Raw genomic sequence first — 12518 nt, 5'->3', positions numbered from 1 at the left:
CTTTGGGCGGTGTGGTCCCGTCAGCGCACCAAGAAAGAATTCAGAAGCAGAAAGCAGCTTTTGAATAATTGCCATTTCCTCTTTTTCGCTACTCAAGTGAGATCCTTCTGTTCCAAGAATTCATACTGCCATTTTTGATGGAGCATTTAAAAGAAAATTGCCAACCATTTAAAAGGCAGCACTTCACCAAGACCGGAAAGGAAATCTCACTTGTTAGCATGCAATCTTGACCTGTTGGGGAAGTCGGAACCCCGAGAGGTGGATGTGGCTTTTGGAGGATGGCATGGGAGATAATGCTGCTATGCTTTGGCTATTACGCTTCTGGCCCCGAGTACAACCTACAAATGTGGGTTCTCGGGAATTCTTATTTCTAGGCTTACTATATTACATGTCACGTTCTGTTTTATCTTAAGGATACACAGGAGCTATGTGACTTTTGGTTTTTTTCAGCTGCTCCAGCTATTCCCACATCAACGCAAACTAGAAAATGCCTGCGTCCTAAGATTTTGGTGAGGCTTTAAATTTTGGAAAATATGTTTTGTGATAAATAGCAGGCTCACAGCAGTGACTGCTCCATCGCTCAGACCACCCCAGGAAGAGCAATTACAAGCAGGCAGTTTACATTTTAAACAGTTAAGGATAATTGCTCTCCAGCCCCTCTGAGCTAGGGCTTGGAGGCGGGGCAGGAAGGGAAGTCAGCGGATGCGATGCCATGGAGTTGACCAAAGGTGCAGCCTCCTGTAAGGCAGTTAGTGGGTGATTTCTGCTCCAGAGATGACGTTTCAGCTGCTGCCCATTTGCAGAGAAGAGCGCCAACTGGACTGTGTAACTTTGACTTCACCTTCCTGAGATGAAAAGTGGCTGATGGGTGGAGTGATAGCTGAAGCTGGTGCAGGACCTGGTTCCTGGGGAGGGGCTGGGAGGCAGTGCCAAGCGGGGAGGGCACTGCCGGGGAGCATGTGTCAGAGCCCTGGAGAGGCCCTCCTTAAGCTGTCACTGCCAATACCAGCTTGTGGTGCACATTCTCTTTACACCTCATTCCTCCCAAAATCTGCCCATAAAATAACTGCACCAAGGTCCTGGTTTTTAAATGAATTTTTTTCCGTTTATAAAAATAACATATGATTGTTATACAATTCTAAAGTATTCAGAAAAGGGGGGAAAATCCTGAGACTACAGAGCCAAAGACAACTGCCTTGGCTTGACTTTGAGGCCCTCAGAAACACTGCTGATGCAAATCCAGGCGGTGAAGGGAGTCCGAGTAAATTACTCTGTAAAGTGTAACCTAAGTGTCAGAGGTTATTCCTAACTAGGAAGTTTAAATGATCCTTTGATGAATTGTCATTAAAAATGTTATCTGTCCCACCAAAAAAGTTATCTGCACATCCTCTTACAGTGTAGATACTTTACTAAACATTGATTTAATACACTTAAATGTTCTAATATATTAAACATCAAATATACGAGTCAGTTTTTTTGTATATGAGTGTATACATTATGTGTTTATGTTATACCATGCAATTTAAACGTGCAGATTAATTACAGTGTTGTCACCAGCACTCCATCCATGTGAATTCTGCTGGCAGGAAGAAACAGTGTAATTATCAGGGAAGTCAGAACTGTAACTTTTACAGCTACCAAAATAGTATAAGTAATGGCATATATTAACGTACAACTTTTTCAGCAATAAATAATCTTTTCTCCCGGGGAAGGAAACGCCCTGGTGCTTAGTCAAAGCCTCGTAAATACATTTAAGAGAGAAAGAGGAAAGGCTAAGCTGATTGAGCAAAAATATGTCAGTAGCGACCACGAGGAACAAGCCTTTGTGCCTTATTTTTGTTTTGTCACCTCCCCTTCTGTGTCCATCTTCTCCCCAGGCCCAGATTATATCAAACAGAGATCACAGGAAGGTGTGGATGCTAAAGAGAAGCCTGAAGAAAAGGTACCGGAAAAGCCACCCACGCCAAAGGAGTCGCCTCACTTTTATCGCAAAGGCACAACACCGCCAGGGTCCCCAGAGCCGAGCCCCAGACAAGGCCGCCCTCCCTCCCCCAAGCCAGCAAGGAAGCAGAACCCCAGCTCGGGGGCCAGACTCAACCTGGACGGCAGGAGCACGGTCAATGAGCAGGTGACGGCCGTCGTCAACCAGCCCTTGGCATCCAAGGCTCCCTCCAGGGAGGTGGGGGCAGTCGTGCCCCACTCCAAGTACTCTGGCCGCCACCACGTCCCCAACCCCAGTAACGGGGAGCTGCACTCTCAGTACCACGGCTACTACGTGAAACTGAACGCCCCACAGCACCCGCCCGTGGAGGACGACGAGGGGCCCGGCCACCCTCCTGCCGTGCTGGCGCACAAGCCATCGCCCAACAAGTGGAGCCCCCCGAAATCTGTGACAAAACCAGTTGCCAAAGAAAGCAAAGCTGAGCCCAAATCTAAGACGTCTGAACTTGCCATACCAAAGAACCCAGCGAGCAACGACCCGTGTCCTCCTTTGGAAAAAGAAGCCAATTCAGTAAGTTGTGCACGATGCGCCCGCCCTCCCCTTCCTGGGGTTGGGCTTTGGGGTGGCTGCTCAGGTGACCTGCACCGGGGTGGCACCCAGGCTAGCAGAGTCCTGCTGAGCACGGGCTAGAGCAGCGCTTAGCCCTTGCAGCTTGGCCAGCACAGGGCCCTCGGGGCAGAAGTTCCTCCCTACTGGCTTCATGCAGGCAGGCTGACCTGACCTGTAGGTTACAGCATCACACTGAGCATGGCTTTACCAGCACCTGGGGCTGAGCTTCATCGTGGCTGTCTTAGCTCTGATGGCTGTAACAAAAATTCCACAGACTGGGTGGCTTAAACAGCAAACGTGTATTTCTCACAGTTTTAGAGACTGAAGATTCCCAAGATCAGGGCACCAGCAGATTTGGTGTCTGATGAGAACCCACTCCATGGTTCCTAGAATGCAGGCCCCCTTCCCACTGTGGCCACACAGGGCGGATAGAGGAAAGCAGCAGGCTGTCTCCTCCCAAGGGCGGTAATGCCATCATGGGGGCTCCATCCTCATGACCTCATTACCTCCCAGAGGCCCCTCCTCCAAATACCATGGCATCTGGTGTCGGGGCTTCAGTGTGTGAAGGTGGGAGCAGGGGACACACACACGCAGCCCACAGAAGTAGCTGACTGATGGCTAGAAAGGAATCTCGGCCCCTGTGGAGGGCCAGCCACTCTCTGAGGTCTTGCTGGGGAGACAGCGCGGCTGCTGCTTGCTCAGTTCTTAACCTGTCCTTTGACTCCACCCCAACAACAGCCAGCATCTTTAGACCAAAGAACATCTTTTCTAGCTATTGTGAATTACTCTCATAAATATTTAGTTTGGATTTTACTTGATAGCCAGATTTTACAGCCAGAACATTTTTCTTTCCCAAAAGAGAACTGAAATTTTTCAACTGCTTAAGAAAATTCCCTTGGTCTTCTAACTCCTCAGGGTATAAATGCTCCTAAAATTTCAGTTTTCTGGTAGATGCTGGTTTTTATTATCAGTCTTGAGCATTTAAGGTTTTTAGTAGTCAACCAGAAAGTTTTCAGTTATTGGTAAATGTCTACGTCCTCATTCAGTGATACTTGTTAGTGATCTACAGAATTTGATAAAGTACTAATTCCGTATAATTTATAAAATCTGAAGCTACCTAGTTTTTTATTTAAAAAAAAATGACTTGTCTCTTGACCTGGAACAGACTGTAAGGAAGCCAGAGCCAGCCCAAATATTTACTAGTAATTTCAGAGACATATTTGCATAAAGGTGTGGACTAGTATTTCTAGCCAACAAGAATATAATACAACCAGTTTCTTTTATTTTTTAACTGACATTATCGTCAGTTTAAGATGTGTTAATTTCTGGTGCACAGATTAGTGACTTGGCATCAGTTTCTTCTGTCTGTTCAAACTACACGTAGGCTAAGCATTGAAATTCATTTTGTGGATTAAATTATGTTTGAAATTTAGATAAATCTAACACTGGTTCCCACCTTTTTAAAAAATTCTCATCTTTTTAATTATCTAAATATAAATTAATCAGATTAGCATGATTAACTGTTTGACAGTTAATGGTTTTCAAAGCAGAACATGAGGCTGTTCAGTAAGCATTCTTTTAAAAAAAATTAACATTGATCTATCAGCATCCTGATATTATAACTGTAATATATATGATGATAATATCACTATTGAATTTGTTAAATGTAGTAACTCACTTCTCATTTGGCTTTCAGCATTTATATCCATAGGTTAATGAAACTTCACATAAATATTAGTATTAGTTTGCCTGACTTACAAGGGGGACCTTCAAACAATGCAAGGCCATGTTGTGTATACCTTTGGGTACCCAGTAGTGGGGTTCAGTTGACTTCCAGTACTCCCCAGGGGAAAGTGCATGCCCCATGTCCCACATATTAGGTGTTACCGAGCTCTTTTCTGTAATAGGTATTCTTGGTAAGTTCACAGCCTTCGTGTTTAGCAACAGCATCTGTCTCACTGATGTGCACAACCGCTGGCTTCTTAGAATTAGCCCAGCATCCTCCAGCTCGGTAGGTTGGTCTCTCGGGTTCCCTTACACACCCCGAGGGAGAAGGGAGGCCAGGCAGCTCTGTACCTCTGTCAGGAACTGGGAGTCGAGGCTGAGTGGGCACCTCAGTTAGTTTAACAACTAAGTTAAACTAAGTCGAGGCTGAGTTAGTTTAACAATTAACCTCCTCTTCCTAAGAGTAACAGAAAGCTGCCTTTCACACCCCTGGTAACTGTTTTCTTTAGAGTTAGGACGTGACAGAATCATTATAAAGGCAGCGAATGACCTTTCAAACAAACAAAAGCGCACTACATACAATTTTGAAATAAAAAGACACTGTAAGTTAGAGGTGTACCAACAGCAACCTGGAAGGTCACAGAAACATTCCCACCAAAGCAGGTATTAGAGGGAACACCAGACTGAATCTGTGAGTGCTCTCGGTGGGCAGCTGTGAGAGATCTACTTTTGAGTCAGAATCACCACTTGTAGGGTGGCTGGCCCAGTCATCTGCAGTTTTAGTCGGCCAGCTCATTGGGACAGTAGAGGCTAATGACCTCTGACACCAGATTTAGGTTCAAATCCCAGCTGTGGTGTTCACCAGCTGTGTGACCTTGGGCAGGTTTCCTGACTGCTCTGGGCCTTGGTTTCTTCATCTGTACCTGTAGGGTAAGATTGTTGGGAGTTGATACTTAGAAAGTTCTTAGCACAGTGCCTGGCCCAGAGTAAGTCTTCCAGAAACATTGGCTGTTACTAAGTTTAAGTTCAACACTGAATATTCCAGGAGGTTCTGACCTATCCTCAGGATCACCCTGGATACTGATCTCCTAGAAACACAGAGAGTCTTCTGGGACATAAGTGGACACTACAGCAAGTTAATTACCTGTATTCAAGAGGTGGGGGAAGGGAAGCGACAGCAAGGATTATCCTGCAGCCTTCCTCAAATCTCGGGCTCCTGCGGGCAGTGGTTGCACGTGGGCTCATGTTCCAGGAGACGCGCATTCTGTGAGATACCAACATTTCTGCAGGATTTTGCGATAGGGCAGCTTGGGTGGTGGCAGTAGAGGTATCCTAGAACCTTATCAACAAATAGCAACAAATAGACCAGCGAGCGGTCTTCTGTTTCAGCATCACAACTCCTGAAAACCACCTGCGCTTTTTTCTTAGCCATTATTGTGATCACCTGCCAAGTTTACTTGGAGACGTACCCTACCTTTCTTCTGAATCACTGTAAGACCTAAGGCAGCCCTGCTAGATCAGGTTTGAACCCCATGCACACATACAATAAGTACCCATAATTATACTTTGCTCTTTTCATGTCTTTGGAGAAGTTTTAGGTTTAACATAAAGAAACTGTACTAACTTTTCAGCAAATTCTTCACAGGTTTAAATGAGTGCTAGATCTTTTTCTTGAAGAAAAAAAAAATCTACAACTTGTTCTGTATGTGTACTTCCTGCACCTTTATTTTCTCACTGCCGGGAAGCTTCTTCCCATCAAGACCTGCACTTCGCCATGCACAGCTTCTTTTATGACACCTGTCCCAGTCAGTCTTGAAAAGCAAGACTGAATTTTTTTCATTTTGCTATTTTAAGCTACAACTGGCCACCACAGTCATATTTATGAGACTTCATCTTAAAGCTCTCCACCCTGTACCCAGCCTAGGTATCTGAAGAACACAGAGGTCACGTCTTGCTCTCTGCCTTATTAAACATAGTGTCCCAGAATTTATTTTTTACCTGGTTGCTGTTTGAGCCTTTTTTTTTTTTTGCTGGTTTACCCTCATCTTCACTGGGTTAGTCTCAAAAACAGCTTTATAAATGGAGCTGTACTGGTAGGATAAATATACATAAGTGTGTATATTAGTGTATATATATAGGCTAAATGTGCATTCAATAGAAAGTATATGTATTTATATATAAAACACATACACACTCATCAACACACAAACCTCAAATACTAACCAATTCAAAAAGGTTGGATAAATTCATGGAACCTTACAAGGACTTATGAAATGGGAGTTAAAGGTCCAGCCACACCGTGTTTTTGAAGGAAACTTTACTGAAGGAACTTTATCAGTCTGCATTCCCAGGGTCCAATGCAAGTCACTGAAAGCTACACCATGTGGTTCTGACCCTGTTGTTACCTTTTCTCATCTTTCATATTGCTGGCTTTGGGACTTATGAATGAAATTCACTGACCTGAAAGAGTTCATGACCCCCAGAATTCTTAACACATTTATGCGCAAAATCTAATCAAAGTTTGTATATTAATAGCACTTCCTTAATTTCTGTGCTGAATAATAATAATGTTGGAAGATCATCTCAATTCTCTTCTGAGTTATAAGAGTTTCCTACATTATTTGTATGTTCTAAGTTAACCATGGTTGGAGTTACATAGGTTACTACTTGGTAATTTAGAACAGAACTGTTGTAAAAGAACCATTGGTCGTTATCATGATTTGATGTTGTCTTGTTACTACAGAAGCATAGGATACAGATGAAAAACACCATTTTAAAGAAGTTGTTGGGAAATGATTAAACTAAGGCCTGTGGCTTTAACAGAGAAACAGAAGCAAGAATATGGGGCTCTGAAGTGAACAGACTGAGGTTTAATCCCAGTTCTGATTTGTTCAAACTAGCTGAGTAACCTTGGGCGAGACACTTACCCTCTCAGGGCTCTGGAGAACGGAACCAGTCATCACTGTGAAGAATTATGTATGTGTTTTCCTCCCGTTTACTTGGGGTTTTCTTCTTCCTAATGGTCACTATGTCAAGGGCACCCATTTTTATTCCTCCTCTCCTGCACCCTGATTTGATTAATCACCCTGTTCTTTGTCTAACACAGTAAATATATCCGTTCAACCACGACCTCCCATAGCACCGGGAAAAGTGCCAGGAGATAGGTTTTCATTAACTCTTGGTTGCCTGAATGAATTGGGCAACCCTTATATGTGGGTACACAGTGGTGAGCAAGGCAGGGCCCCGGGGTGGGGCGGGGAGGAAGGATGAGATGACAGTTAACAAGAAATGACAACCAAGTGTGAAGTATTAGCCTAGAGAAAGAACAGGACACTGACCTCTACCAGGGGGTGCTGGCCTCATCCAGAAAGGAGACCTCCTTGAAGAATGTGGGACCCAAGCCCTAGACCCTGCGAGATGAGAACTGGACCAACAGTGGCTCCAATCTCCCTGTTCACTTACCACTCACCACCAAAATCACACCAGTACAGCATTTGAGTACTCGGTGACACATTGTCACTGTAGTCTCACTGGACAGTCAGGTATCATCCAGCTGTTTCCTCATCTGTAAAATGAGACCTACCCTCCCTCCCTCATAAGGCAAGGTTTAGAACACTTTTAATGCCACTTAAGAATTAGATACTGTTGGTCACTCTCTCTTGCCTTCTTAAACAGCCTGCACTCTGTCTACGGAGTGTGTACCTTTACTTTAACCACCACCATCTCCCTCCCAACCCCATGTACATCTAAATAAATCTACTTTTACTCAAAAAAACAAGAAAAGAATTAGACACTATTTTAATAGTAAATACCAAGGTCGCATCTTTGTAGTAATAAAGATGGCCAAGTATGGGCAGGTCTGAAAAGATGGGTCATATAAGGTTCTTTTTCTCTGGGTTTTTTTTAAACAAGAAAGTTTGGGTACGTTGGACTACATGGTATTTACTGTAGTGGTATTCATCAAAATAGGATTCTGTGATTTGTTAAAATGTAACTTGATATCTGAAATGTCACGGCTGTGAGCAGGGAAATTAAAGAGTAGACCCGCACGATAATTTCTTAAAAGGTTCAGTTTCCTACTTGTGGTCCTTATTTTAGGGGAGGAGTGGTATCCATAAAGAAGACCAGGAAAAGCAAGTCAGAGAACCTCGCTTTGAGTTTTTCCTAAACTTTTCCTGAGCAGCCTCATTATCCTAAAGACACTGTTCTAACAGCCTTTATGAAGAAGCGATTCTTGCTCATCCAAACTACACCTTAACAAAAAATGCCTATCAAATTCCCGTTTGCTTTTACACCCATTACGGCGAGATGTGTCTCACCCGGACTGTTGCCCAGTGTTCTGAGGTGAAGGAAGGAAGTTATTTTTTAAGTCATCTTTTAGGTTTGATCAAGACCGGGTTCATTTTTAAGTGAAAGTTCAGAGGCAGCGCCATCTAAATACAGCACAGCTATTTTTAGTTCATACCTTTTGGAACTGCTGTCGTCATTCATGCCTTATTTACTGCGACTGTGTTGGGGTTTTTTTTTTTTTTTTTAATATTTTTGGTAATTGGTTTTGTGAGCTAATGTATCTGTTGATATTAACATGGAAAAGTGACACTCGTTCCGTTCCGTCTCCTTTCCAGGGCCCTAATTCAGTCATGATTGTCCTTGTCATGCTGTTGAATATCGGGTTGGCCATTCTTTTTGTTCACTTTCTAACTTGATCGGAATTAAGAAAGGTAAGAACAGCCTTAATTCCTCTATAGAATCACCATCTATAACGTTCTTTTCCCATGTCCAAATTTACGTTTTTTTTTTTTTTTCTCCTAACAACTCCGTATTGTCCTTCACTTTCACTTTGGCTGTGCCTGAATGTGATTCAACATAGTTACTTAATGAGATAACTGTTTTGACCCTTCGGTGCAGTCATGACCGCTAGTGGTGTTGGCCCACAGTTCTCTGCAGTGGTGTCGTCAGCCCTTTAAATGGTGCGCCCCAGGCAGACTCAGACACGGGGAAGGAGGCTTGGAATTAGGATGGGATCGTTGAGAGAGATGAAACTTGGAAAACCCAGCCAGAGGACCTGTGCGGTCCCCCCTGGGGATGCTTTGTGGCTTTGGGGTCCTCTGGGAGCTGAAGCACGCGGCCGTGTTGGAGAGCAAAACTTAATAATCATTCTTTTTTAAAATCTGCTGAAGCAGCCCCATCCGGCGAAGCTCTTGGCATTGGCTACTCCATCTGTCCTAGCAGAGTGTGACTAAACTGGAAATGTATGGAGCTGCATTTTTTTTTTTTTTTCTTGATGGAAGTCAACAGCTGCCTTACTATTTTACCATCTGACGTTTTTAGTAGGGAGCTGGGGAAACAAACGACTGCCCAAGGAATGCAGTCGGAGGATTGTGTTGCTGTGGCCGTGGTTCCAACAGTCACTCCTGTCTCGTTAGAAGAAACAGGTAGCAGCATCACTCACCAGTCTTATGCCACGACCTGCTGCTCTCACATCTCCTGGGATGTCCCAGGAGAGAACGTTTCGTTTGCTTGTGCACGACTGTTCATTTTTGCTGTTTATTTAAATACGACGTATAGTCGTCTATGGCGTGCCGTCCTGGCTGGATGAAGCACACACGTTGCATCTCGAGGAAAAGAAGTAACAAAATTCTAGAGGAAAATGTGTTTATTTTGATAGCAATACATCATTCTTCATGTTGTTTAGTCTTCCTAAACCTGTAAAAGGCTATTTATCTTTACAATTTAGCAGTGCGAAGGCATTATACCTTCCTAAGAAATCGTTTGATTTTGAACATTTTTAACACTACTGAGATGAATTATTTATGCACTTAGGAGGTGCTAAATTTTAAAAGCTGAAAGACAACAGAATTCTAAGAAGTGTAGTCAAAACGTTGCATGGATTGCAGTAATCGGTGTTTAAAGGATTCAGTTTCATTGCTGACGTACTTCACCAACCAAATAAAATCTTGTCAGTGGCTATGTTAATTCCCATGAAAGTTAAGCAAGATGCTATTAATAACTGCTCTTCTCTTTTTTTTTTTTCCAACTTAAATTTTTGTTGAATACATTCAGGTAGAGCATAAAGCTTTGTTAAATCAGTGCTTCTCGATTTAATGCCTTTCATGTTTTTCAAAGTCCTTTTGTAATTTTATTTCACATTTTAAAGGCTTAGACATTTTTGTTTTAAGTACCCGTCTTTTGCAGTCCTTTGTTTTTCTGACACAATCTGATTTTTTTGCTGTTTTGTAACTTATTATTATGCAGAAGCATGCTAATTTAGAGAAACTACATAGTCTTTATGAAAATAATTATTTAAAAAGGAAATCAGGGGAGGAACGGTATCTGTTAAATCTCTGTAAAACATTACATTGAGGAGAGGGAGCTATTCCTAAATATTTCCACTATCTGCATGGTTTAATCAGGTTCTTTTTATCTTATTTGCTACCCTTTCAATGCGGAAGAGACACCTCACATGTTAGCACAGGTGTGGACTCTGTCTTCTCACCTGCAGGGGAGTAACCCAGTGGTGTTTTTTGCAGAAGTACAATATGTTGAGAATCCTGGGTGTGACCAATATGGAATGAAGAAAGAGAGCAAATGAAAATTACAACTTGTATATTTATTTATTTTTTACATTTTGCTTTGACTTTTAAATTTAGGAAGTACGTTTTTACCCAAGAAATGTTTAAGTTCCTGTGTCAGCCCCAGTACTCCCACTGCTCCTTCCTAACCCCGTAGCTCTTTATGCTGGGAAAGCTGATTTTTTTAAAAAATAAAATAAAATAAAATATTTAATCTCAAGTGTTTATTTCAAATGTGTAACGCTTTGGAAATAATGGGTAACAGATAATAAAAGGATATGTTTATAAAGTGAGCATGTTGGTTCCATTTATAAATATATGTATGATTTATAAGCTTTTTTAAAACAAAGCTCAAATTGTTGGTATTTTTCTAAAATGTGCACAGCTGTATTTTACATGAAAGGCTCTTTCTAATGGGTTGTTATACTGTACTCTACATTTTGGACAGCACATGAAGTCTGCCAATGTACTTAATAAAACATGACTTTGTTTATTTAAAGTTTCTTGCTGTGAAAAAGAACTCCTACCTGTGAGTTCCTTTATTTATAATCCTTGAAACCAAAATGTATAATGTACAGTTTTCACAACTGTATCTGCTCTAATAAAAAAGTTGGTTATTAATAAAGCTGGTGTGTTTTGTTTTTTGGTTTTTTTTTTTAGAGTAAATTACTGTCTTGAGTTCTGTGGAATTTTTTTTTGGTGGTGATGGTGTTGAAAGCTCTGCTGAAAAATTAACAGTAGAAATTGGGGGGATGTACTCAAAGAATCTGCATGGCAGAAGGTCATATTAATATCACACCATTATTTTTTTCTACATTTCTTTCATCCTGGGCCTTTCGAATCATTTTGCAAAATAGGATGCATTGCTCTGCTTAGTTGCTTCCTTAACTGTATTAGTGCTGTATCCAGGGTTTTAAGTCTTGCTCCTGTTTTTAAGGAAAACTTAAAGTTGGAGTAGGTCTCTCTCCTGCCCGGGTACATTTTTGACCCTAGTGTTCCACAGAAATGCATATGCTGCCGTGGCCTCTGCGGCTTAGGCTCAACGTGCAGCTGAATAAACCTGCTTCCACTGGAACTTCCAGCCTTTGGAGCCATCCTCAGCGCTGGCCTCAGCTAGCAAGCAGCCCACGAGGTGTAATAAAAGGACCTTCTCCAAAACAGCTTCCCAGGGAGCTGCCACGGTGCTTTTAAATTTCCGAAGTATTCAGTCCTGTTGGAGCTAAGGTACTGGAGACCCCCACGTAAATAACGCACAAAGTGATGGCCACTAGGTATTAACAGATTTATCGACTTGAATGATGAACCCCCCAGCAAATCCTAATGGAACAGAACCCAGAACAGGCTATTTTGGAGCCGGCGGGAAAAGCACAGGGTGCTAGAAAGATTATTGACTCCAGATTCGTGTCCAAACCACACGTTTTAATGGCTGAAGCCAGAGCTAGGGTGAAGACCGTGTGGCTGAGAAATCTGGAAAATATTCTACGTGCCCTTTTAATGCAAAAACTGTTTCAAGAGTTGTGGTAAAAAGCTCCCCAGGAGTACTCCCCCTGCCCCCCCGTGCGCTTGCAGCCCTCGCCCCAGCTGCGGAAGGCGGTGTAGCCGCCTCTTTCCAACTGACTAGGCAGCTGTGGATGTGGTACATTCTGCCAGTGCAGTGTGACGACTCATCC

At 42.7% G+C, this 12518-nt stretch overlaps 1 protein-coding gene and 1 long non-coding RNA gene across 8 annotated transcripts in view; one reads left to right on the top strand and one right to left on the bottom strand.

Annotated features, from left to right (window-relative positions):
• JPH1 (junctophilin 1) overlaps positions 1-11473 on the top strand; it is a 73791-nt gene extending 62318 nt beyond the window's left edge. The window contains exons 4-6 of one of the 6 annotated variants that reach the window (XM_074355051.1): positions 1878-2512; positions 8902-8997; positions 9608-11473. In XM_074355051.1, the coding sequence (XP_074211152.1) occupies positions 1878-2512; positions 8902-8982 (716 nt within the window). In that variant the 3' untranslated portion in view covers positions 8983-8997; positions 9608-11473. The other 5 variants (XM_074355047.1, XM_074355048.1, XM_074355052.1 and 2 more) reach the window with 5 other exon arrangements.
• LOC123615773 (uncharacterized) overlaps positions 1-12518 on the bottom strand; it is a 135461-nt gene that overhangs the window by 7312 nt on the left and 115631 nt on the right. The window lies entirely within an intron of this gene.

The sequence above is a fragment of the Camelus bactrianus genome, chromosome 29, assembly GCF_048773025.1.
Source record: "Camelus bactrianus isolate YW-2024 breed Bactrian camel chromosome 29, ASM4877302v1, whole genome shotgun sequence".
In the NCBI taxonomy this organism is placed as follows: domain Eukaryota; kingdom Metazoa; phylum Chordata; class Mammalia; order Artiodactyla; family Camelidae; genus Camelus; species Camelus bactrianus.
The sequence above is the reverse complement of the archived record's forward strand: the minus strand, read 5'-3'. Positions and strand labels throughout refer to the sequence as shown.